The 24,990-nt window shown below is 54.1% G+C and overlaps 1 protein-coding gene across 3 annotated transcripts in view; it reads right to left on the reverse strand.

Annotated features, from left to right (window-relative positions):
- LOC137214883 (solute carrier family 2, facilitated glucose transporter member 5) overlaps positions 1 to 24,618 on the reverse strand; it is a 59,157-nt gene extending 34,539 nt beyond the window's left edge. For 2 of the 3 annotated variants that reach the window (XM_067719284.1, XM_067719273.1), the window contains exons 1-2: positions 6,436 to 7,269; positions 290 to 1,712 (exon numbers count right to left, since the gene is read on the reverse strand). Coding sequence is in view for 1 of the 3 variants with exons in the window: in XM_067719262.1 (XP_067575363.1) it covers positions 11,479 to 11,692; positions 24,110 to 24,492 (597 nt within the window). In the remaining 2 variants the exon portion in view is untranslated. Of the gene's footprint in view, positions 1 to 289; positions 1,713 to 6,435; positions 7,270 to 11,478; positions 11,693 to 24,109 lie in introns of those variants that run through there. The other variant, XM_067719262.1, reaches the window with a different exon arrangement.
- Between the last annotated feature and the right edge of the window lie 372 nt (positions 24,619 to 24,990).

The raw sequence follows: 24,990 nt of genomic DNA on the forward strand, positions 1-24,990 counted from the left end.
CCCTGGTCTGGGAAGATCCCACATGCCGTGGAGCAACTGAGCCCGTGCACCACAACTACTGAGCCTGCGCTCTAGAGCCCGTGAGCCACAACTACTGAGCCTGCATGCCTAGAGCCTGTGCTCCACAACAAGAGAAGCCACCGCAATAAGAAGCCCGCGCACAGCAACGAAGAGTAGCCCCCGCTCGCCACAACTGGAGAAAAGCCTGTGCGCAGCAACAAGACCCAACGCAGCCAAAAACAAACAAACAAATAAATAAATATATTTTTTTAAAAAAGAAGTCATTTACCTCTTCCTCCCAAACTTCTAACTTTTTGGATGTGAAAGGCTTAAGCCCCACGTGCATGCTGGGCTGGCCCTAGCGTCTCACTCTGTGCCCAGAACCGGGCAGGCTCTGGGGGAACCGGCCAGGTAGAGTGGTCCCTGGAACTTCTGGTCTTTATGGACACCGTGGCATCTCAGAGGTCTGCTTAGAAGGCCGTGGAGCAGAGGGAGGTGGTCTTCAGGGTGTCTGCTGGCTAAGGGCAGAAGCAGGGAGCCAAGCAAGAAGGGAAGAGAAGGGCTTTCCAGGGAGAGGGGACAGCATGGGGCAGGAGGGAGCAGCACCATGATATTGTGATTTATCATCAGAAATACATATTTGGTCTTCATCCCATCCTGGCACATAGATCCTAAAATCTTGGAATCTCCTCAGCATTGAGAGTGTCTCTGTTATGTCAATGAGGTGACTTTTGGAAAAGCCCCTAGGTAAGCAAAGGATGGGGCTGGTTGCCAGGGGAACCAACCCTGTGATTAGGGAGTTGGAAATTTCAGTCCTACGCCGCCAGCCTCCTGGGAGGAGAGAGGGGCTGGAGGTTGAATAAACCACCAGTAGCCAGTGATTTAATCAATCATATAATGAAGCCTCCATAAAAACCCAAAAGGACAGGAAAACACAGAGGTTTGGGGAGAGTAGGACTTGGAGGACATGGAAGTTCTGTGTCCCTTCCCCATACCTTGTCCTGTGCATCTCTGCCATCGGGCTGTTCTTGAATTATGTCCATGGTAATAACCAGTGATCTAATAAGTAAAATGTTTCTCTGACTTTCGTGAGTTAATCTAGCAAATTAATCGAACCCAAAGAGGGGGTCTCCAGTGGGAATCTCCAGCCTACGGGTGGTTGGGCAGAAGCACAGGTGACAACCTGGACTTTCAGTTGGTATCTGAAGTGGGGAGACTGTCTTTGGGACTGAGACCTTCACCTGTGGGTATGATGCTGTCTCCAGGTAGACAGTGTCAGAACTGAACTGCAGGACACCCAGCTGGTCCTACAGCTGGTGTCAGACGATTGCTTGCTGGGGTTGGGAGAAACCACAAGCATCACCAGCATGGAAAGGTGTGCTGTTTGCTGGGGTGAGGAAGGCGGAGGTGACTCCAGAGAGGGGGACTCCAGAGAGGAGGCCTGAGGGCTTGGACTGTTCACTGCATCCCCTGGAGTCCCTCAGGCCGGGTCGCCTGGCCAGACTGTGCCTTGGGTGGTGCTCAGAGCCTCCCTAAGCAGGATGAGGGGGCTGGTGGGAAGGTCGGGGAAGAGGTGATGAAGGGTCACCGAGGGGAGATGGGGTGGATGGGGAGAGGTACACAGCACCTAACGAGTGGAGGGTCTCGGGAAGGTCTCTCAGCGCCGGCCGGGAAAGGCTTCTTCCATTTTCTCACAGGTAAGCACGTAGCATCTGGTTCAAGGTATGGAGACCAAGGCAAGAGAGAGTAGCTAAAACACCCTCCCAAGTGGTTGCCCGGAAGAAACAGGACAGGACACTGCTAATTTTGTATTGTTTAAGTTTGTGTATGCTGTATCTTTTTGAGTGTAATAATTTTATTGTTTTTATTTTTTTAAATTTCTTTTTAATTTTTATTTTATACTGGAGCGTAATTAACAATGTTGTGTTAGTTTCAGGTGTACAACAAAGTGATTCAGTTATACATATACATGTATCTATTCTTTTTCAAATTCTTTCCCATTCAGGTTATTAGATAGTATTGAGCAGAGTTCCCTGCTCTATAGTAGATGCTTGTTGGTTATCTATTTTAAATACAGCAGTGTGTGCATGTCAATCCCAGACTCCCAATCTATCCCTCCCCGCCAGTTGCATCTTAATAACAAAATTAATATAAAAAAGATGCAAGGCATTTCTAGGGGCTGGTCAATGTATTTTTAAATTAATTAATTATATTAAGACTTTATTTTCGTAGAGCAGTTTTAGGTTTATAGCAAAATTGAAGGGAAGATACAGATTTCCCATGTGCCCCCAGCTCCTACACCTGCACAGCCCTCCCCAGCATCACCACCTCCCACCCAGGTGGTACCCTTGTCACCTGGGATGAACCTGCACTGACACGTCATTATCACCCAGAGTCCAGAGTTCACATTAGGGCTCACTCTTGGTGTTGGACATGGTGTGTTTGGACAAGTGTGTATTGACAGGTATCCATCATCATAGGGTCATACAGAGTGGTTTCACTGCCCTAAAAATCCCCTGTGCTCCACCTCCCTCACCCCAACCCCTGGCAACCACTGATCTTTTTACTGTCTCCATAGTTCTGCCTTTTCCAGAATGTCCTATAGTTGGAATCGTACAGCATGCAGCCTTTTCAGATCGAATTCTGTCGCTCAGTAATGCATGTAAGTTTCCTCCATGTCTTTCCATGGCTTGAGGGCTCCTTTCTCTTTAGTGCTGAATAATATTCCATTGTCTGGAGGCAGCACAGTTTATTTATCCATTCCTCTGCTGAAGGACATCTTAACTACTTCCAAGTTTTGGGCACTTATGGATAAAGCTGCTATGAACATCTGTGTGTAGGTTTTTGTGTGGACATAAGTTTTCCACTCATTTCGGTAAATACCAAGGGGCGTGATTGCTGGGAAGAGTATGTTTAGTTTTGTAAGAAACTGCCCAACTCTCTTCCAAAGTGGCTGCACCATTTTGCATTCCCACCAGCAGTGAATGAGAGTTCCTGTTCCTCCACGTCCTCGCCAGCATTTGGTGCTGTCGATGTCCTGGATCGTGGCCACTCTAAGAGGTGGGTAGTGGTATCTCGCTGTTTTAACTTGTGTTAACTGGTGGCACATGATGTGGAGCATCTTTTCACGTGCTTATTTGCTATCTCTGTATCTTATTTGGTGAGGCGGCTGTTAAGGTCTTTGGTCCATTTCTTAATCGGGTTGTTTGTTTTCTTATTGCTGAGTGTTAAATGTCCACTGTAGGGCTTCACTGGTGGCACAGTGGTTAAGAATCCGCCTGCCGGGCTTCCCTGGTGGCACAGTGGTTGAGAGTCTGCCTGACAATGCAGGGGACATGGGTTCGTGCCCCTGTCCGGGAAGATCCCACATGCCATGGAGCGGCTGGGCCCGTGAGCCACGGCTGCTGAGCCTGCGCGTCCGGAGCCTGTGCTCCGCAACGGGAGAGGCCACAACAGTGAGAGGCCCACGTACCGCAAAAAAAAAAAAAAAAAAAAAAAAAACAAAACGAAAAAGAATCCGCCTGCCAATGCAGGCGACAGGGGCTCGAGCCCTGGTCCGGGAAGATCCCACATGCCGCAGAGCAGCTAAGCCTGTGCGCCACAACTACTAAGCCTGCGCTCTGGAGCCCACGAGCCACAACTACTGAAGCCTGCATGCCTAGAGCCCGTGCTCTGCAACAAGAGAGGCCACTAGAATGAGAAGCCTGTGCCCTGCAACGAAGAGTGGGCCCCACTCGCCACAACTAGAGAAAGCCCACGTGCAGCAACGAAGACCCAACGCAGCCAAAAATAAATAAATAAAAATAAAAATTTGAAAAAAAAAGGGTCCGCTGTATATTTTGGTAACAGTCCTTTATCAGATGTGTATTCCCCCCAATCCCCAGTTTCACTGAAAAATAATTGACACACCTCACTGTATAAGTTCAAGGTGTACAGTGTGAAGGCAATTCACATACATTGTGAAATGATGACAATAGGTTAGCATCCATCATCTTGTATAGATACACAGATGTGTCTTTTGCAAATATTTTCTTCCAGTCTGTGGCTTGTCCTCTCATCCTCTTGACAGTTGATGTATTTTTAGCTTTACAAAATCCAGAAAGTAGAACAAATAAAAAAGGAACGCTTCTGGGAGCAAAGTTCCCAAGATGTAGCAGTTAAAAAAAAAAAAAAAGACTTGATGGCAGGGCTGCAGGGCTGCGAAGGTCTGCACCGAACGAGGCAGCTGGCTTCGATGGCTGGTTTTGGAAGGCTGCTTCCTTCAGAGAAGAGCCCTTGTGCGCCAGCAGTTCCCGGCCACCGGGGAGCCTTAGTTGCCACTGCAGAGGGTCACCGGGTGTCGGGATAGAATCACGCAAGAAGGGAGACATGGTTGGTGGCCCAGTATCTGGAGTGTCTCACTCGTGAGAGTTTAGCCCTAAGCTGCGGGTCCTTGGAACTTGGCTCTGTTGATCCTCATATGGGACGGGGCCTTGGAATCTGTATTCTAAACACCACCACCCCTGCTCCCCAACCCAGACGAGGGATTCTATCAGGCAAACTCAGGAGAAGCTGGCTATACCAACCAGGTGGCCACCTACCCGACAGCATTTGCCCAGAGAGAAGGACACAGACGTGGTCTCCAGGGCCCAACCGTGTGGAAAGCTCTGGACCTGCCCCACAGCACAGGCCCGTCTGAGCCGCACTGCCGACCCGCACCCACATCAACGGCAGTCGGTTTACCAAATACACAAAAGAAATATAGTTTATTTAATTTAAAATAGCAAGACTTTGGCCTTGACCCAGACGGTCAGGGTTTGCATTACAATTCTGCACATGCACAAAACCTCCCGCGATGCCATTATGCCTAGACGGGAAGCCTGCAAAAATGTTCTTTTCTTGCTATGGACACAGGCAGAGCTCTGTCTGCACCCTTAACGCTGGGCCAAATCATAATCTTTATTAAAAAACAAAAACAGACAGACACAACTCTGAAGCACAAAGAGGCAGAAAGTGTTTCGTAAACCTGAGGAAAAGACCAAGGTTCAGCAAGTGCCTGAGAAGAGAGGGGCTGGGGGCTGAGATACAGCCCCTGTCCAGGCCGAGGCCACACAGCTGTGCCCGGGGGGTGAGGGTGGATAAACATTAACCACACTGGCCGAGAGAGAGAACCCACGGGCGCCCAGCCACGTGTAAAAGGAACGCGCTTCTGTCTGGCTCTGATCCGAGGCAGGAGACCCTCCTGGGCTTCACGATGGTGCTGTTTGCAACGCTCCGGGCACCAGCACGAGCCCCTCCCCTGCCCGCATGTGTCCGCCACTCGCAGTAACATGTTCACCCGTCTGCAGAGACAGGGTGGGGAGCAGAGGGAGGGAAATGGAAATACTCAGCAGCGGCAACTCACAGGTGGAATGAGAACGTGAGGGAGGCCCGGGCACACGGAGATGTTCTTCTCTGAGCCCCGACTCCCTCTGCGGGTGTTTTCCGGCTGCAGCCGGTCTGGGGAAACCCAGGTCTCAGGCCTGTCCTTAGAGGCCATGCCCAGCGGGCATCGATGTTGCACCATCTGAGCCAAGGCCTCTGGGGCCCCCTTCAGAACAAGAGGTATTCGAGCATCATTCCCCCAGGGCCCATACTCTAGCTCAGCCGTGAGTCACCTTCTCTTTTGCAGCAAGCAACTTCCTGAATTTCTGCTCCATTCTAGACGCTAACGTGAGGCTCTTTACCAGCTAGGCACCCATGATGAGCTGTAACGTCTTTAGGGGAACACTGGACTCCCCTCACGTGGGCCATTTCTGTAAGGAGACCGCCTTACTGACAAGTAGCTTTCTGTAGGGCAGCCCAGAGCTTTCTTTGAATCCTAAAGGGATGTTTCACCTCTTGCTGATTTTCATAAAACCTTCTTTTAAAAAGGGAACCCAAAAGGAGCGTTTTGGACCTAGTTCTGTAGAGGACTATTACTTTCAGAGTCTCTTCCTATTACAGATTTTGCTTTTGAGAGTAAAAGAGGAATCAACAGGAGGGTGTGGCTTTGGTTTTAATCCAGAACCCTTTTACAGGTTCAGAAAAGCAGTTTTGCAGAGTTCTCATGGGCCCCAAGGGAGGGGCACCTATCAGGTTAGTTGTACTTTTCTTCCCCAAGGCCCCGCACGCACAGTGACAGTTACACCTCGCACTCTTAGCCAGTGGCTTCTGTGACTGAACAGAGAAATTGTTTTCTGACCTAAGACGAAAGGGTTGGTGGAAGAGTCATAGGTTATAGAGATACGGATGCTTCTTTTAAATCCGTTTTCTTTTGAATCACCCCATGATGCATGCGTCACTCTCCCCAACCAATCCCCCAAACCTTCACCTTCAGGGAGGAATCAGTATTTGGGTGTTCCCTAACCCTCTGGTCGCCTTTCCTATAAAAAATTAACCTAGGAAGTGAACAAGCCAGATCCTTCCCCGACTCACCCGTTTCAGTCTTTACAAGAACAGACCCAAGTGACAGTGGGGCGTCTGCGGGGACTTCTGCAGTGGCCTCTTCCTGTCCTGTTCCAGCCCTTGCATTGGAGGAGGGGCCTGCATTTTAATTTTAAGTGCCTGGGGGAGACAGGAGTCTGGATCCTGGCCTCTGCTTGAAACTCAAACACAATCCATACATCAAGGGCTGGCAGCCCGTGGAGAGGATTCAGGAGGCCCCAGGAGACCAGCTGCCCTGCAGCTGTGTGCGGCTGTGCTCATGCTGGTCACCAGGGGGGAACCTCCTGGTGAAAGGTAACTGGCCCTTTCGTTGACCAGCAAAGCCATCCGAGAAAAGCCAGGCTCTCAGGGGAATCTCAACGCCCTGACAAACCAGGAGTCTGCTCTGTGATACTTCAGTGGGGGCCACGTCGCTGGTACCCCCTGACATTTTCTTGAGGATGGGTGCCCAGTGTACATATATCTCTATGTGCTTTTCCCACCGGTGTGGGTCCCTCCAGCTGTAAACAGTGCTGTGTGGTCATGAGGCCGAAGACGCCCGGACCGCCAGGCAACCTGGCAGTGATCGGGTCCCACGGGTTTCCCTGAATCTCAGTGCAGCCCTCATGCTGGCGAACTCCCCTGCGTGCAGAAGGATGCGGTGTGAGGGGGTCGTGCTTGAGGGTCGAGGAGGTAGACAAGCCGAGTCTGCGCTGCTCCCCACGGGGCTTGAGCTTCGGCAGCCGAAGGCGGACAGCGCAGCTGACGCCCCGCTCCCTGCAGAGGGGACTCGGCGCCGCCCGCCCCAGGTCGGCAGCACCCACGCACAGAACTAGGGGGGCAGCAGCTCAGGTGCTTGGAAGTTCATCCGCGGCCCGCCTGGGCCCCTGCGACTCGCCCGCCCGTCGTGGAGGGCGCAGGGGCCTTGGGGGGCCCAGCGGGCTCTCGGCGGCAGCGGAAGCCTGAGGGCAGCAGCAGGAGCAGAGGGAGAGGAGACGAGTCCGGACGGTGCGGGTGCAGAAGACGAACGTGATGCAGTTGGCGCCCCCCTGAAAGGTGTTCCCGATCCCCTGGCAGGGAGAAAGGGAGAGGCGTGAGTGCCGGGGGGAGGCCGGGAAGTGCTGGGGACCCAGGAACCGGTCCTCCACCCCTGAGGCTGGTCTGCGGGGGACCCTGTCCACGTGGGCCTTGGGCTGAGCACCGGGCAGGCCTGGACTTGCAGGCGTGTCCCCGGGTCTTCTGGGCTGGGAAGGACTCAGGGTCAGTCAACTCTCCCGGGGCTACTCCTAGGCCACTGGACAGCAACTCAACACCCCCGGGCTGCCCCCGAGCCACGCTGACCTTCCATCTTCTCTCATCAAGGCTCCCTGTGGGGCAGCGAGCAAGGCGAGGTGGGGCAGAGCCCCCGCCTGCCTGCCTGCCGGGGACAGGGATCTGACCCTGCTGACCCCCGCGGTCGGCCGGGAGCCGCGAGGGCGGGGCGGGGCAGACCTACGTGCAGAACCACGAGCACTGGCGTCCGCACTGCCGGGGAGCCACAGAGGGTCAGGACGAACCGCACGGTGCTCCAGATCCGGAGGCAGACGAAGATGAGCGGGATGAGGGCCAGCTTCTTATCGGCCGCGGAGGTGCGGCGCTGGAGCTGGTGCGCCTGGGACACGAGGGGCCGGTACTCGGAGAGAGCCTCATGCTGCGCGAGGAGCACACAAAGCAGACGTGAGCGACAGGGCCCTCCCGCCCCCTCCAGCCTCACCGCAGGCTGCCCTCCCACCGGGACGCGGAGGTCGTGAGCCGCGCAGTACCTGAGGCCGGCAGCCCAGGTTCCCACCTCTGCCCGGTCTCCTCCATCCACTGTCTGCTCCACACCCCACGTGGGTGTCTAAAGCACGTCGGAACCTTCTCAGGTCCGAAACACATGCCTGCTCTCGACCCCCAGCCTGCTGCCTGCTTCCCCATCTCAGCTAACGGGAGCCCCGTCCTTCCAGCCGTCCAGGCCCCAAACTTGGGAGTGGCCTTTGGTCCCTCTCTCTGTGCGACAGCTCACGTCCGATCCATAGGTAAGCCCTGCAGGCCCTGCCTTCAAAACAGACCCAGACCTGGACGTCCACTGCCACTGCCACCAGCCCGGTGCAAGCACCACCACCCCTTCTCTGGAGAGTTGCCACTGCTCCTTCACAGGTCTCCCTCTATCTCCCTGACCACCCCACCCCGTCCCCACTGCAGTCTCACTCTCAACACAGAAGCAGCGTGGCTCGTTGAAAACCTAAGTCGGATCAAGCCAGTCTTCCACTCAAAGCTCTTGGTGTCTTCCCATTTCACACGTTCCTTACGATGTCCCCAACCCTAGTCTAGCTCTGACCTCATTCCTGTTACGTACCCGCTGTTTACTCTTCTCCAGACACATGGGCGTCCGAATGCTCCAAACATGCCAGGCACACCCCACCCCAGGGCCTTTGCACAGGCTGTTCCCTCGAGCTGGAATGCTCTTTCCCAACCGTCTACGTGGCTCACGCCCTCACCCTCTTCAAGTCTTTGCTCCAGTGTTGAATTCTGGATAAGGGCTATCCTGACAACCTACTGAAACTGCAAAGGCGTTTCCCAGGTGGTCCTGTCCCCACCTCCAGCTCTTTATCCTTGTCTGCTTCTCATAGCTCTTCTCCTCCTCCTTCCTGGACGCCATTCACCCTCGTTTATCAGGCCCATCGCTCACGGTCATCCTCCTCCAGAAGGCAAGCCCCCCCTGCCCCCCGGCCCTGCTGTGTCCCCCCACCCCGCCGCCTGCCCCACAGCAGGGGCTCTGCCCGAAGCTGGGACAGGAAGAAAAGGGGAGCAGCCGCCAGCTTTGGTTTCCCTGCTCCTCGGAATGCCCTTCAGGGACAGGAAAGGCAGTTCCAGATCACAACCGAATTTCTAAAAATAGATGAAGAAAACACTGCTCCACTAACAAAGGTGTGTTTTTGAGCCTGGTCCTCTGTGGGGGACACTGAAGGCGCAGGTAAGGAGAAGAGCCACACCCCTTGGCATCTCTGAGCACCCAAGCTGCTGCAGCTCACCTGCTCAGAGCACGTGCTTCCTCCCCGGGGCCTTCAGCACCCAGAGAACGGCACCACCCATCCCCTCCAGGACCACACGGGTGGGCGGGGGAGCTGGGCACTAGCCAGGGCTGCTGATCCGCTCTTCCTCAGGGCAAGGCTCGCCCAGTTCATTTATTTTTAGCTCTCCCTCCTAGCTAGAGGCAGGGAACCACCCGCACATTCTCACCTCCCTGCTCACTAGTATTCCTTTTCTCTGGAAACACCCGCAGAGCTGTAGGAGAGGACCATTCTCACATGGGGGGGGGGTCAGCCTCACAGGCAGGACCCCAGGCTTCCTGCCTCCGCTACAGGAAGGGCAGGGAGGCCGACAGACACACGAGGGACTCCCCTGGTGCTCCAGTGGTTAAGAGTCTGGGCAGGAGGGAGAGCTGGCGGTGCCAATTTAAAATCTGGTGGTCAGGGGGACTTCCCTGGCTGTCCAGTGGTTAGGACTCTGTGCTTCCACTGCAGGGGGCACGGGTTCTCAGGGAGCTAAGATCTCGCATGCCCTGCAGCATGGTCCCCCCAAAAACACACACACACACACACACACACACACATGAAAAGGCAGCTGGGGGAGGGCATGGGGAGGTCCTGGGCAGAGCCTGGTGGGGCTCCTGGGAGCTTTCATCGGGGAGCCCGGAACCTTCCCAGGGCAACGGAAAAGAGGAGGTGAGAAGGGCAGCCCCGGCCCAGGCAGGAGACCAGCTAAAAAACTCTAAGTAGACAAAGAGGATCTCAGACCCACCGGTAAGCCCTGCCAGCATCTCTGTCAACGACTCCAAGCTGAGCCAGAAGAGGGCGGCAGGGAGGGGAGAGAATCAGGTGAATTCTGGAGTAAAAAGAGAACCCAAAGTGTGCATCCCACATACAGGGTGGCGATCACGTGTCAGCTGCGAGGAGCACCCTACACACTTGGAAATGACCGCTGAGCCAGCAGCACACCCGAAAGTCAAAAGTTGGGGACATTCTCGCCTACGATTACAGCCTTGAAAACTCAGAGCAAAACAGAAACACAGGCACCACACCAGCAGAATGAGCTTGGAAGTCTATCCCCAGAGCTTTCACGATGTTACTGCTCCAGCCCCGTTTCATCTTCCATCGTAATTACACTTCTCCCTCCTCCTAGGAGGGCAGGATCCATGCCTGAGCTCTCATTAGCATTCCCACCGACACACAGAGCTTTTGTGCATAGTAGATGCTCAATAAAAACACACTGAATGAATGGTTGAGCGGATCAACGGATGGGCTAACCTGAGGCTTTTTGGGGTAGCAGTTTGCTTGTGGCTAGGAGAAAGCCCATACTTTATATGTGCGGAACCAGTAGTCCAGAGCAAGGAACAATTTGGCCAGATCATCAGAGGGAAACCATTCTTTCCTAGAATTTCTGGCCAGAAGTCTAGGAGACTTCAGAGCAGCCCAGCCTATTGATTTATGAATTCCTGACAGCCTGAAAAGTCTACCACTTATAATATTTTAATCATCAAGGAGAAAGAAGTGAGTTATTTGTATCGCTGATTGTGAAAGCCTGTGGCCTCCTCTCCCCAGGGGCACGCCAGTTCAATTCTTAGTTCATCTTTCATCCAAATTCCTCTCCAGGTTAAGCGACCGTGGTGATCTGTCCAGGAGGGGGCAATAGAGAGCTGCGGCCCAGAACACAGGCTGAGCCTGCAGCCTCCTCGGCTTCACAGCAGGTCAGTCAGAGTTGGGCAAGTCTGGGGAGCCCCTTAACTTCGGTAAGCCCCCGTTTCCTCATCCACACACGGAGGATAACAGGACCCGCTCCCGACAGGGCTGCATAATTAGCAAACCAGTCAAGCCACGATGCTTATTAATTCAGTGCACGTCACGGCGCCTGAGGCACAGCAAAGCCTCCATCACTCTGGTCGGTCACCACTCCCGTCCCCTACGGCAGCCAAGCCCGACACCAGGACACGGTGGCCACACAGAGCTCTGGGCCGGGGCCCCGCGGGGCACCTACCGCTCTGTTGATGTGCTTCCGGATGAGGAGGTAGATCACGGGCAGCGTGACGTAGGCGAGCATCTCCCACAGCTTCCCGGTCAGCAGCATCCAGAGCACGCGGTCCTCCGCCTCCAGGTCGATCCAGCACCAGCCCACGGACACGTCCGAGGCGTCGTAGCCGATCTTTCTTAGAGTGACAGCCGCCACGGTGATGACCAGCGGAATCCCCCAGCTGAGGAACAAGGAGCAGACAGGGGGCGGTGAGGTCAGACCCGGCTCCCGGCAAAGCCAGCGAGGGCGAAGGGACCGGGATGCCGTGTCGGCAAGAAGCACGGTGCTCTCCCAAGCGTGCAGCAGACAGTGTTCCCGGAGAAAGGAGGGGCGGGCGTCCTCAAACCCCCCCACCCAGCCCTGCTCTGCCCAAGCCCTGCCAAGCCCGGGGTGCCCTGGCCTCCCTCCCAAGACCTTGGAGGCCGGGTTCTATTTCAGAATTGCCAGGCTCCTCGGAGACGGGCGCTGGGACGCCGTGGCATGGGGACGGCCGGCTCCTTCCCGCACCGAGGGGCCTGTGCACTGGCCTGCAGACACCAGCCCACGCGGACAAGCCTCACCCACCACCCCGCCGACAGGCCCCCCGGCCAGCCTGGGCCCAGGGGTGCACACACTGGTGGCTCGGGGCTGTCTGGGTCCCGTGCACCCACAGCAGGAACCAGAAGAGGGGCCCCGGGCTCCGGGCGGACACGTCTCCTCGGTCCTGAGCCCTCCTTGCTCTACGGGAAGGGGCGGGCACTGGCAAGGGTCCAAGGGGCCCACTAAAGCCCAGACCCTGGGGCGGGGGCCCCCTCTCAGCGCAGTGCTGGGCTGACTTTTCTAGAGTTTGCTGCAATGGCGACACAGCTGGGATTAGGGCTGAGCCCCAAGGCCCCTCCCCAGTGGTCCCCGCACGAGTCTCCTCGCCAAGCCTTTTAAATCAGTCAGGGGGACACACAGAAGCTATGTGGCGGCCCGGCAGGGTGGTTAAGAGCTTGGACTGCGATGCAGCAGGCGGGGTCCGAGTCTCGGCCCTGCCCCACGCGGCTGCAACACATCCGTGTTTTTCTCCACAGAGTGGGGATGATCACGGTGCCTGGAGCAGAGCATCGTTGCTGGTTGTCACGAGAATAAACTCATCAGCGTTACATCCAGCATGCGGGACAGGGTGAGCGTGTCCGCATTTACGACCAGTGTTGTCAGTGAGGCTTGTCCCCAGGTCCCAGGATCCGGGCCTGCGGTGTAGCCACCAGGGATGATGAGGCCTGCGCGGTCTCTGCCCCCAGGAGGACACACGGGCCTACGTGGTAGGTCGGCTGCCCAGAGAATAAGCAGTAAGTAAATAGGACAGTGTCATCAGAAAAACGTTTAGTTCAGAAACTGGTTCTGTCTTAAGGGCTCTGTGTAAGGAATATCGGCTCTTTCTGAAAAAAGGTCGTAGAACAATGATGAGGCCACAGTTGCACTTAGTCTGTTAACAAAACGAGGCTACAAGGGCTGTGATTTTGTAAGGGTCTCCAAATGCCGCAGGGCCGGGGACGAGGCAGGGCAGGGATGGCGAGGAAAGGGAGAAAGTCTGCTTCCTGGGCCCAGGAAAGACTTGGTACCTCCTCCCCTCACTGGCCTCTGCAGGAGGGACCAGAGCCTGGGGCGGGCCACTGGGTGCCACCCTCAGCTCTGCTGCCCCGACAGCCCAGCAGAGGCAGAAGCAGCACATCCTCCTTGAAGTCACAAGAGCACGGAAGGGGCCAAAACCCCATAGAAATTAAAGGATGGTGGGGACTTGCCTGGTGGCACAGGGGTTAAGAATCCGCCTGCCAATGCAGCGGACACGGGTTCAAGCCCTGCTCCGGGAAGATCCCACATGCCACGGAGCAACTAAGCCTGTGCGCCACAACTACTGAGCCTGCGCTCTAGAGCCCGCGAGCCAGAACTACTGAGCCCATGTGCCGCAACTACTGAAGCCCTGTGCCTAGAGCCTGTGCTCTGCAACGAGAAGCCACCACAGCGAGAAGCCCGTGCACCGCAACGAAGAGTAGCCCCTGCTCGCTGCAACTAGAGAAAGCCCGCGCGCAGCAAAGAAGACCAAATGCAGCCAAAAATAAATACATAAAATAAATAAATTTATTAAAAAAACAAGGATTATGAGAAAGGTACCAAGTTACACTTCAAATGGATGGAGTGTGTCTATTTTAAATGTTTGTGCTATGCAAAGTTATTGATCTGGTGAGTTAATATATATTAGTATCAAACCAAAGGGTTACTGTTTTAAAACTCACGCCATCCTGGGATTTTAGGACAACACATGTCAGCTATGAGCTCCACGAGGCGAGGGCCATGTGGATTCACTGCTCTATCTTGGCATCTACACCAGTGCCTGGCACACGACAGGGGCAAAACTAGGACCTGCTGAATGAATGAATGAACGAATGAATGAACTGAATGAATGAGTGAACAAATGAAGTTTGAACCAAGTGACTGAGACAGCTTTTCCCAATTTACTCTTTAAATATTCACTGCAAGGACTTTACTGAAAGGAGGTGAAAGGCTTTTAAAGGGCTGAACCGGAAATCCTGAAGTTAGAGATGGGAGAGCAGTGCTTAGGGACCAACACCCGGCAGGACTGGAGCGGAGGATTCCCACCTCAGCGGGATGGGAGAGCACAGGCTTGGTGGGAGGAAGCAGCTTCTTTCCCTCCTCAGCATCCCTACGGCCCCTGGGGACCAGGGCCCCTGGTGACAGCCCCACATTTCACAACTTTAGGTTTGTTGTACAAAAGCTACCCAGTGACGTATTTCCTCTGTGTTACTGGGCTGTGCCTGGAGCTGAATCTGTGATGGAAAATTGCTAGAGGGAAGACCAAATAGACGGCTTTGAAAGGGCTGAGCACGTGGGTTGATCAATCAGAGCTGCTGTTTGAACTCAAGCACAGACAGCAGCTCTGCTGAGGCCAGAAGCTGCCTGGGGAGGTACCTGAGTGGAGGTGGAAGAAAAGGTGACCTCAGAGAGCAGTGGGAATGGAGTGGGAGGGACGGTCTAATAACCCCGCCAGGCAGGCTCTACCAGACTCGTAATTTACAGGTACGGACAATGGTGTGCTGGTGATGTTTTAACATCAGAAAGCCATCTACGCACGCGCGTGTGTGTGCGTGCGTGTGTGTGTGTGTACGTACACAAACATAAACTGATTATGAATTTTACTGATCTAAAGGACGCGGGGCACACAATTTGTAAATAATAATAAAATACACAATACTCCTTATCGTACATTCCACATAGCCAACTGATTCTCACAGGAGGCTTCTGTTGAGTTTTGCAGAACTCTGGTATCTGCAGCCAACCTGCGGTCGCAGTCAGCCAATGAGAGTAGTTCCGTGATGAGAAGGTGGCTGACCTTTTCATTTTCCTTAATGACTAAGATGGAAGTGAAATGAGGAAGACCTGGGGGACCAGACGAGAGCTGGGACTTCACTGGGTCGACTTGACGTGAGCAACCTCTCTGTGGATCAGGTAATACTTTTCCAACACTGGAAGAATGTTTCTTCTTTTTTCCTGCTCTGGGACATGGCCCCTTCTCATCACCTCCCCCTGAAATATGCGGCTTCCCACCTGCCCCGACGTGGCTGCCGCCAGGGCTTAAGTACAGAGACAAGAAACACTTTTGCATTTAATCTTTACTACTAACACTTTCTCTATCACTTTCTTAAATCTAGAACAGGGGTCCAGCAAACTAGGGCCCTCAGACCAAATCCGGCCCAATCTGTTATTTATTTATTTATTTTATTTTTTAAATTGGAGTATAGTTGATTTAAAACGTTGTGTTAGTTTCAGGTGTACAGCAAAGTGAATCAGTTATACATATACATATATCCATTCTTTTTAAGGTTCTTTTCCCATATAGGTCATTACAGAGTACTGAGTAGAGTTCCCTGTGCTCTACAGTGGGTTCTTATTAGTTATCGGTCTTATATACAGCCATGCGTATGTGTCCATCCTAAGCTCCTGATTCAGTCTGTTTTTTAAAATAAAGTTTTACTGCATACAGCCACACTCACTGGTTGTACATCATCCATGGCTTCTTCCAAGCTGCCAGAGCTGAGCTGAGCAGTGGCATCGGAGGTCGCATGGCCCACAGATCTGAAAATACTATCTGGTCCTGTACAGGACAAGTCTGCTGACGTCTGCTCTACAAATCAACAGAAGTATAATTAGGGGACTTCCCTGGTGGCACAGTGGTTAAGAATCCGCCTGTCAATGCGGGGGACACGGGTTTGAGCCCTGGTCCGGGAAGATCCCACATGCCACGGAGCAACTAAGCCCGTGCACCAAAGCTACTGAGCCTGCGCTCTAGAGCTCACGAGCCACAACTACTGCCCGCGCACCTAGAGCCCATGCTCCCCAACAAGAGAAGCCACCGCAGTGAGAAGCCTGCGCACCGCAACGAAGAATAGCACCCGCTCACCGCAACTAGAGAAAGCCCAAGCGCAGGAACGAAGACCCAGCACAGCCAGAAATAAATAAATAAATAAAATAATTTTTTTAAAAAGTATAATTAGGACCTAAGGAGTTTTGAGTATGTTACTTTTGTTTTTAATGCAATTTATTTAATTGTAAGTTTATATAATTTAATTTTTAACGATGTTCTATCTAACAATCAGCCCACAAAATGCCCTGAAATTTAACAATTGGGTCCCACAAGCCAGCTCCAGGCCACCACCGGACAGAGGATGAAAAGGATAGGGGGCTGAAGCTGCCCCGCCCCAGGCTCTCACCTATAGAGCCAGGAGAAAATCTCTTTGGCAACCTCAATACGCCAAGCTGTTCTCTGGCCAAGTGGCCACCCTGAGTTTTAGGTGGTGTCCAACTCTGGGAGGAACTCTACAGAGACATGTGTGACCTAATTCTCACTTTCCAGAAACGTCTACTGCTAATTTCTGACATGCACCACCTAACAGTTTTTTATCCCTCCAAAAAAATAAAAAGCAGCCCTCAATCAACAAACAAACAAAATCAGAACAAGTAAGATACAGCTTAACAACAGCACATGAGAAACAGACCAAGGGCTGTAGCTGACTGGGACCCAGAAGGTGTTTGGTCGGAGGGGTTGCCCTGATGCCCAGACGTGGGTGATGGAGAACGGCCAGCAAACTGTCCTGCCTCCGTGTGGACACCTGGGACCCACATTCTAAACCTGAGACTGTGAAGCTGTCACCAGAGCGGGCATGTGAGGGCGTGCTGGGCCTGGAGCTGGGCCTCGAGTACTGGAAGACTCTTGGGGACGTCCTGCTAGCAGAGCAGACTCAGGCGGCTGAAGGAAAGGACAGGCATCCTGCTCAGTCCCAAAGCCAAGGGCTAAACCGGCAGCGTCCCCCATCAGGGGAAGGAAGCCATGTGACCACGTGCAGGGGATGCTACGAAAGGCACTGAGGAGGGACATGGTTAAAGCAGGTGACCAATGAGGCTCCTTCTCTCCAAACCTGTGATGCAGGCAGAGAAGAAGCATGGCTGGGGTCACCTAGATGGAGAGGGCCTGCAGACCACTCTCTGAGCAGAATCCCCCACTTGGAGGGGCACCAAGAGCTGCTCCCAGAGGTGCCCAGGTCCCAGCTCTCACATGTGTTTGTGTGGAAACCGAGGCCAGACTCCAAGTTGGCTTCCTCCCCCTTCGGAGGCAGTTATAGGCTGAGTATGTCCCCTCCTGCCCCCAAATTCCTGTGTTGAAGTCCTAACCCCCAGTACGTTGGGACGCGACGTATCTGGAGACAGGGTCTTTAAAGAGGTGATTAGGTTAAAATGAGGTCACTGGGTGGGTCCTAATCCAATAGGACAGGTGTCCTTGTAAGAAGAGGAGATTAGGATGCAGGCACTCACTGAGGGATGACTGTGTGAGGACACAGGGTGCAGACGGCCGTCTGCAAGCCAAGGAGAGAGGCCTCAGCAGAAACCAACCCTGCCTACACTTGGATCTCCGACTTCCAGCCTCCAGGACCGGGAGAGAAGGGATGTCTGTTGTTTAAGCACCCCACCCAGTCTGCAGGCTTTGTCAGGGCTGCCACAGCAGATGAGGGCAGGTGCTCTCTACCAACTCTGGGGGAGAGACATGCCAGGGCAGGGGACGGCAGCCCAGCCCTGGGACACCCCCTGACACCCAGACCAGCAGAGCTGGGGGCCGTCAGCAGGCTTAGGGGAGGGGTAAACTGACAAACGCCCTGCAGACTGGTCATGAGCTTGGCTTTTGGAACTCGACATTCACTTTGTTCTTCAGTCGCCCCATGAGAAGTTGAAGCACCGTGGGATCAGGCGGTCGGTGAGCAGGCCGCGTCCCACACCTGGATTCCGTGGCATTTGTCAGACGATCACGAGAGGCGGCCGGTGCCCCTGAGAGCAAGGCTCTGGCTTTCCTTCAGAGTTCCCGGTCTGCCCAGCTGGGGATCTTCTGAAACAACCTGTCCCACCAGTCAGGGAGGGGGACACCTGTGGTGACAGAGCCGCTTTCACAGTCAGGGCTGGGAACACCCTTCCCCCTCCGCACCAAGGGCTCAAGGTCTGCTCAATCCACCGCTGGATTCCTGCACGCCCCCCTCCCCCCAAACCTCACCCTTACTACAGATCTCTGGTGTGGGGTGGCACCTGATGGGAAGGCCACAAGAGGGTCTTCTCCCCCCAACAGCAGAGCCTGGTCCATGTGCCTGCGGCCTATGGAAGGCCTTGAATGTGACCATGACCCCAAGATGCTCTGAGAACGAAACTATCTGGCAACCATGTGCCAGTTTTGAAAGCTCTTGGGAGCAGGACAGAGCCGGGCCCGGGCCGGAGGGATGCAGCTGCAGGGGGCACAGCCTGGTGCAAGGAATCCAGGCCCGAGGAGGCCGCCTGGAGGTTTCTGCCCCAGCAATGGGCTCTTATTGTTATGGGTGGGGCAGGGGGCAGGACGTGGGAGTTCAGGGTGTCAGCCACCGGCCAGGCCACCGCGAGGTCGGTCGCTCGGTAGCCCTGGCCGCAGAGGTGGGGAAAGGCGTCCAAGGGAACTTCTAAACACTCAGCCCCTGGCACGGGCCTCTGCAGCCCTGGCTCTGTGGGTGCCAAGGAGCACTGTGCAGCACTCAGGGACGCTCTCCTGCCCACCTGGGCCCGGGGTAGACTCTGACTCTGCCCCGGCAGGGTCAAGGGGCAGCCTCTGGTGCCGCAGCGGGTGTCCCACGGACACGCAAATGCAGCGCAGAGACCTCACTGCAGCAGGGCCCTCAGCAAACAAAGCCGGTTTAGCTCTTGTCATTTTGGGGAGCACTGTCTGACGTGGGGTGCTGTTCACACAACCACTGGGTTCCCCCCCATTCAGACACTGCCCACTTGGGGCCTTGTCACTGGGCCCCGCTGTGAGTGAGCCAGTGTCTGATTAGAGAGCTTGCAGGCTCTCCCCTTCGGGGCCCACGGGTCCCCTTTTCTCTGCGCTGGAACGTCCCAATCCCCACAGCAGGGGTTTTCATGGTGAACTTGGGATGCCATAGACTTCTCTCTTCCTCCAGAGCCTCCAGCAAATGCCAGAGGGTGGGTGGGCACGTGGGCCGGGGGTCATGCCCACACCTATCCCCACTTCAGTGGGGCCAGAAGAAACCCAAAGGCTGCTCGAGGCTGCCAGCTCGGCCTGGGCTCCCCTTCTGACGCGGCGAGACGAGGCGCCCCAGCCTGACCTCCCCCCGCAATCACAGGACACACCTGGCCCAGCGGTGAGGGGACAGTCCATGACCCTGCCGTACTGGTTCAGAAGGAGCCCACCACCTTGCAGGGGAAGAGGGGCTGAAGACTGCTTTTGATAGGCAGGTCACCTTCTGCAGGGAGACAGAGACAGTTTGGTGCTTATCTTATCTGAAAGGAAATGACCCCGCCCATAGCTGCCGCAGGCTAAGCTGTCCAGCCCTTTCTTAGGTGAGAACTGCAAACACACGGTCACAGATGCTTATCCACATGCATGTAAGATGTGGGTACAGACTTAGAAAACAAACTTGTGGTTACCAAAGGGGAAAGGGGGGTGGACAAATTAGGAGTCTGGGATTAACATAAACACACACACTATATAAAAGAGAGAAACAACAAGGACCTACTGTATAGCACAGGGAACTATACTCAATATTTTGTAATAATCTATAAAGGAAAAGAATCTGAAAAACAATATAAATATATAACGGAATCACTGTGCTCTTCACCTGGAACTAACACGACATTGTAAATCAACTATACTGCAGTCCATCACTAAAACACGTGGTGTCGGGACCGCGCCGCCTCCACAGCTAAGACACAGTAGAAAGGGGCTTATCGCAGGGCTTTCCCTGAACACAGAATATTCTCACACTTTAAAAATGCGGCAACATCCGGAAGAGTCACCGCAGAATGCTGTCGGAATCAGGGGATGGGAAACCCTTGGGTGAGACTTCGAGGAGTTCCAGGAGGTGAACGGGCAGATAACACCTTGACCAAGCAATCAAAGTGAACATCACCGGGAACGGAACAAATCCAAGTCGCCAGCCACCACCAGGTAGGAAGCGAGAACAGGTTTCTGTGAGATTCCAGCCCAAGGTGCAGATCCTGAATCCACTCCCGAGGAAGCATCAGGCAACCCAGGTGAGGGAGGACGTCCTACACAATAACGGGCCTGTACTCTTCAAAAAGACAAGTCGTGAAACACCAAGGAAGACGGAAACACTGCTCCCGACTGAAGGAGGATAAAGAGACATGAAAACCAAGTCCCTTTGCTATCGGCGACCTTATTAGACAACTGGCAAAACCTCAACAGATCCACAATCAGATTTTGTTTCTTACCAGACACACACACATATTTCTTTTTTAGTTGCTTTGCCTTTTTCCTTCTTCACATAACACAATCAGATATTGGCACTGCTCCACGTTACTCTCTGCTTTGGGGAGGTGTACGTGGTCACGCAAGAGACTGTCCTTGTCTTTTGGAAACAAATGCACACTGAAGGATTTAGGAGTTGGGGGCATCAGGTCTGTAACTTACTTTTTTTTTTTTTTAATTTTATTTTTGGCTGTGTTGGGTCTTCGTTGCTGCACACGGGCTTTCTCTAGTTGTGGCGAGCGGGGCTACTCTTTGTTGCGGTGCGCGGGCTTCTCATTGCGGTGGCTTCTCTTGTTGCGGAGCACAGGCTCTAGGCGTGCGGGCTTCAGGAGTTGCAGCACATGGGCTCAGTAGTTGTGGCTCACGGACTCTATAGAGTGCAGGCTCAGTAGTTGTGGCGCACGGGCTTAGTTGCTTCCCGGACCAGGGATCGAACCGTGTCTCCTGCATTGGCAGGTGGTTTCTTAACCACTGCACCACCAGGGATGTCCCTGTAACTTATTCTTACATGGTTCCAGGAAAAAAATAATTGGAGAGGATAAGTAAAGCTAACATGGTAAAGTGTTAATGATGGGGGGAATCTGGAAAGTTAAAAATAAACGATTGTTGAATTATCTCTCAGTTTAAAAAATTATTATCAAGGCCAAGAGACAAGATGGAATCCTAAAAGGGGAGCTGACCTTGAAGTTCTAACCCTGAGCCTCCTGCTAACAGCTCTGTGGGCTTGGGAAAGTCTCATCAGCTGTGGCTGGAGGGTGATCATCTCTGGGTGAGTCCCCTGGGTTATGGAGGATCAAAGCCTGATCCTTGCAAGACCTCAGGAGCCTGATGCAGCTTGTGATGCCAGGCAATTTCTCTGAGGATAAAGTCTAAGCTGCCCTCCTTCCCCAACGAGATAAAACTCTTTCTGTAAAGGAAACTATGTCAGGCATTATGATGGGGTCCCAGGGGCCAGGCAGGCGCTTTGTGGGAACTTGCCTGCGACTCTCTCCAGCCTCCTGCGGTGCATGGCTGCATTTCGTTTTATAGATGGCTTTTCCCACTTAACGTTGTATCATACCGTTTAAAAAATATATGACTTATAGAGTTCATGGCCAGTATCTACTGGCAGCATAACACTTCTGGGTGGGGTGTAGTCTATAACTTACTGAGCCCTGACTTTTTGAACACTTAGGTTGCTTTCAAATTCTCATCACTGTGCTGGCTAACAAGGCCACGCAAACTCCTTTGTACGTCCAACTTTGCATGTAATTTGGTTTATCTCCTTAGACTAGATGCCTACAAATAGGATTGCTGGGACCAAGGGGTATGAACCAAATATTTTCTACGTGGATTATTCCCACTTACATGGCCAATAATAATGTAGTAAAACGCCAGTTTCCTCTGCATTTATCACATTAGTATCCTGCCTTACTATTTTTTTCCTCTGATTTAATGAGAAAATGGTACCTCACTGTTGTATTGTTTTGAGTATTCATGCTTTTACTATTTCGTCAGAATGTCCTTTGTCCGTTTCTCAAGATATTTGTCAGTTTTTTTTTTTTAAATCAACTCATAAGAACAGAGAGAGCAACCCTTTGTGTTGTCATATTTTAAAATATTTTCCGGGGGACTTCCCTGGTGGTCCAGTGGTTAAGAATCCGCCTTCCAATGCAGGGGATGCGGGTTTGATCCCTGGTCAGGGAACTAAGATCCCACATGCCGCGGGGCAACTAAGCCCATGTGCCGCAACTACTGAGCCCACGAGCCACAACGACTGAGCCCGCGCGCCACTAGAAAACCTGCGTACCACAGCTAAGACCCGACACAGCCAAAAATAGATAAATATTAAAAAATAAATAAATAAAAATAAAATATTTCCCAAGACTGGAAGGTTTGAAGAAGAGGACTGATTTGCAGTCATTTGAAATGGTTAGCGAGTGGGTGCCTGGGCTGCCAGAGGCTGAAGATGAGATTTCCCATGCCAAGAGGTCCTTCAGCAGCAACAAACTCATCCCCCAAAGAAAGACACTGAAGGGTCCTTAGCAATACAGTCTGGGAGGACCTAGGTCAATACATGAACCTGTTGGACAGGTCTTACCAAGTCTCACACCAGCAACATGAGTGCTGACTTCTGACAGGGAATAAACTGTCAAAGTCCCTTTCTAGCTTGGATACAAGTAATTTTCTTTCTTTCTTCTTTTTTTTTCTTTTAAGAAGCAGGTGGATCACATTCAACAGACAAGACGAAAAATTCGCTTCCCTTTTATGGCCAGAGAAGGACACATGGGCTTTCTTAGGAGGCCTTCCCTAAGCATCCCAGAAAACATCCCTAGAAGTGAAAAGAAAGGTTTCTTAGGAAATGTCTTTTCTATAGGAGCTGCACCTGGTTCTCTTTATCACTTGAAAAATACGTTGTATTCAGCATTTTTCAAAAGAGGGGGAAAAAGACAAGAGAATCTTGCAAAGAAAGTCTTGGGCTCCTTTTCAAGTACACATGAGCTCCACGCTGCCCACAGCCAACCAGCCTGCCAAGGACGGGGTCTCCGAAATGGTTGGTGGGATCAGGTTGTATGCGGGAGGGGGGGAGGCAGCCCCGCTCTCTGTGGGTCTCTGCAGCACCTGAGGCACATCTGAATGGCTTGCTACAAACATTTTGACTTGAACAGCCGAGAAGCAGGCCGTTTAGTTTCCCAGGGACCAGCTGGCCTCCATCCAACAGCTCTGAGACCTGGAGGTCAAGTGACTATTGCAGGCTTGTGACCTCACTGCTGTGACACCCAGGTGACCTGTCTCTACCAAAGTGCTGACTATCTTCAGTCCCTTGGAAAGAACTCAAGTATTTAACAGAGAGGACCTATAATTAGGGCAGCATTTGGTACTCTTATCTGGAGGAAGGAGAAGAGGAAAGAAGCTCTATAAAATTCCTGCCTTGGGTTCACCAGAGGACACCACCAGATGTTTGAATCTTGAAATTACACCAGGAAGGGGCCAACCTTCTTCCATAGATGAGGGTTACTTGGATGAGACCCTTCAATGCCAGGGCAGGACAAGGCCTCGGTTTTCTCTACTCTCAGAGACTCCAGGCCGCTGGCTGCCCTCTTCCAGACCAGCCTCTGCCTCTGACCTCAATTTCAGAGTTGCTGAACTCTGGAAAGAAAGGAAGATCATCTAGAACAGAGATAACAAGAGATTGGGGCCTGCGGTTTAGAGATGAGCAAAGATAAACAAGACTGTCCTTCCTAAATTTTACAGCTGAAGCACTGCATCTGGCAGAGGGCTGGGTGGACGGCAGCCTGAGAGTGGCTGAATGCACCACACCTAACTCATCTCCCAGCCTGACCAGCTGCTTCCCCCGATCCCCATGGTCAGCAGAGATGGCAGGAACGCACTGAAGCAGGAGGCCAAGGGCCCAGAGTGGCCTCGCCAGCTCTCCAGGTGCTTCCAAGTTACCAGGGCCACGCTCTGAGGGCGAGCTCTGGCCCCTCGCACCTTCCAGGGGCTGCGCTGAGGCGCCCACCTCACTGGGAGGCTATGGCGGGGGCCGCTTCAAAGGGGCGCCCCCTGCGGCGATGTTCAGGACAAGTTCATCTCCCAGGCAAGCCTAGCATCATTCTGCTGGCCCAGGGCTGTCCCGGGACAGGAGCAGACACTGCCCGCTGGGCGCCTGGCCAGGGGTCCAATCAAGACGCAGGGCCCAGAGGGTGGCCAGGGCCACAGGGTCAGCAGACAGGATCCAGGCAGGGGTCACTGGACCCGAGGGAAAGCAGCGTCGCCGCCACCCACCTGACGACGTGGAAAGCCCAAAGCAGGCGGCCGTCTCTGGGGCCGCGCGAGGTGCGGACGATGCTAAGATACAGGTAGAGGGCGATGGCCACCGTCCAGAAGAAGGAGCTGGTGTTGGCGAAGGTGGAGAGCGCGCCCTGCAGCACGCAGTCCCACGAGGGGCCCTCGAAGTCCTGCAGCACCCCGTAGAAGTAGGAGGCGGCCGACAGCAGGTCGGCCAGCGACAGGAAGAGCAGCAGGCGCCGCGCCCGGCTGCGCAGGTCGGGCCACAGGGCGTGCGTGGCCACCAGCAGGCCCGAGCCTAGCGCGGAGAGCGCGCACGATAGCAGCACCACGGCGCGCTCCGACGGCACCAGCTCTGTGGGAGGCGCGGGAGGTGGCATGGTCAGGAGCGGAGCGGGCCGGGGCCGGGTCGCCGCCGCCGCCGCCGTCTGGGCACAAACCAACGAGCCGCTCACATCCCGGTGCCCGCCCCGCCCGCGTCTCGGCCCCTCCCGGGCCCTCCAGGTCCGCCGCCCAACCGCCCAGCGGCCACGCCACGCCCCTATTCCTAGGCCACGCCCACGCCTCCCGCCACGCCCCCGCGCCCTCCACGCTCCACCCCGCGGCGCCCACGTCCGGACCCCGGCCGCGCCCCGCCCCCGCGCCCCACCCTCGCCCTCACACCACGCCCCTGCGTCCTCCACGCTCCACCCCGTGGCCCTCACGTCCCGACTTCGGACCCGCGGCTGGCCCCGGAGCCTTTCCCGCGAGCCCCACCCACGCCCCGTTGCCGCGTCCCTGTGCCCGCGTCCCTAGGCGCTCCCCGCAACCTCCGGCCCCATCCCCAAGTCCCCGCCCCTGACCTCCCACCACACCCCTGGCACCCACTCTCCACCCTG

This window comes from Pseudorca crassidens, chromosome 2, assembly GCF_039906515.1.
Source record: "Pseudorca crassidens isolate mPseCra1 chromosome 2, mPseCra1.hap1, whole genome shotgun sequence".
In the NCBI taxonomy this organism is placed as follows: domain Eukaryota; kingdom Metazoa; phylum Chordata; class Mammalia; order Artiodactyla; family Delphinidae; genus Pseudorca; species Pseudorca crassidens.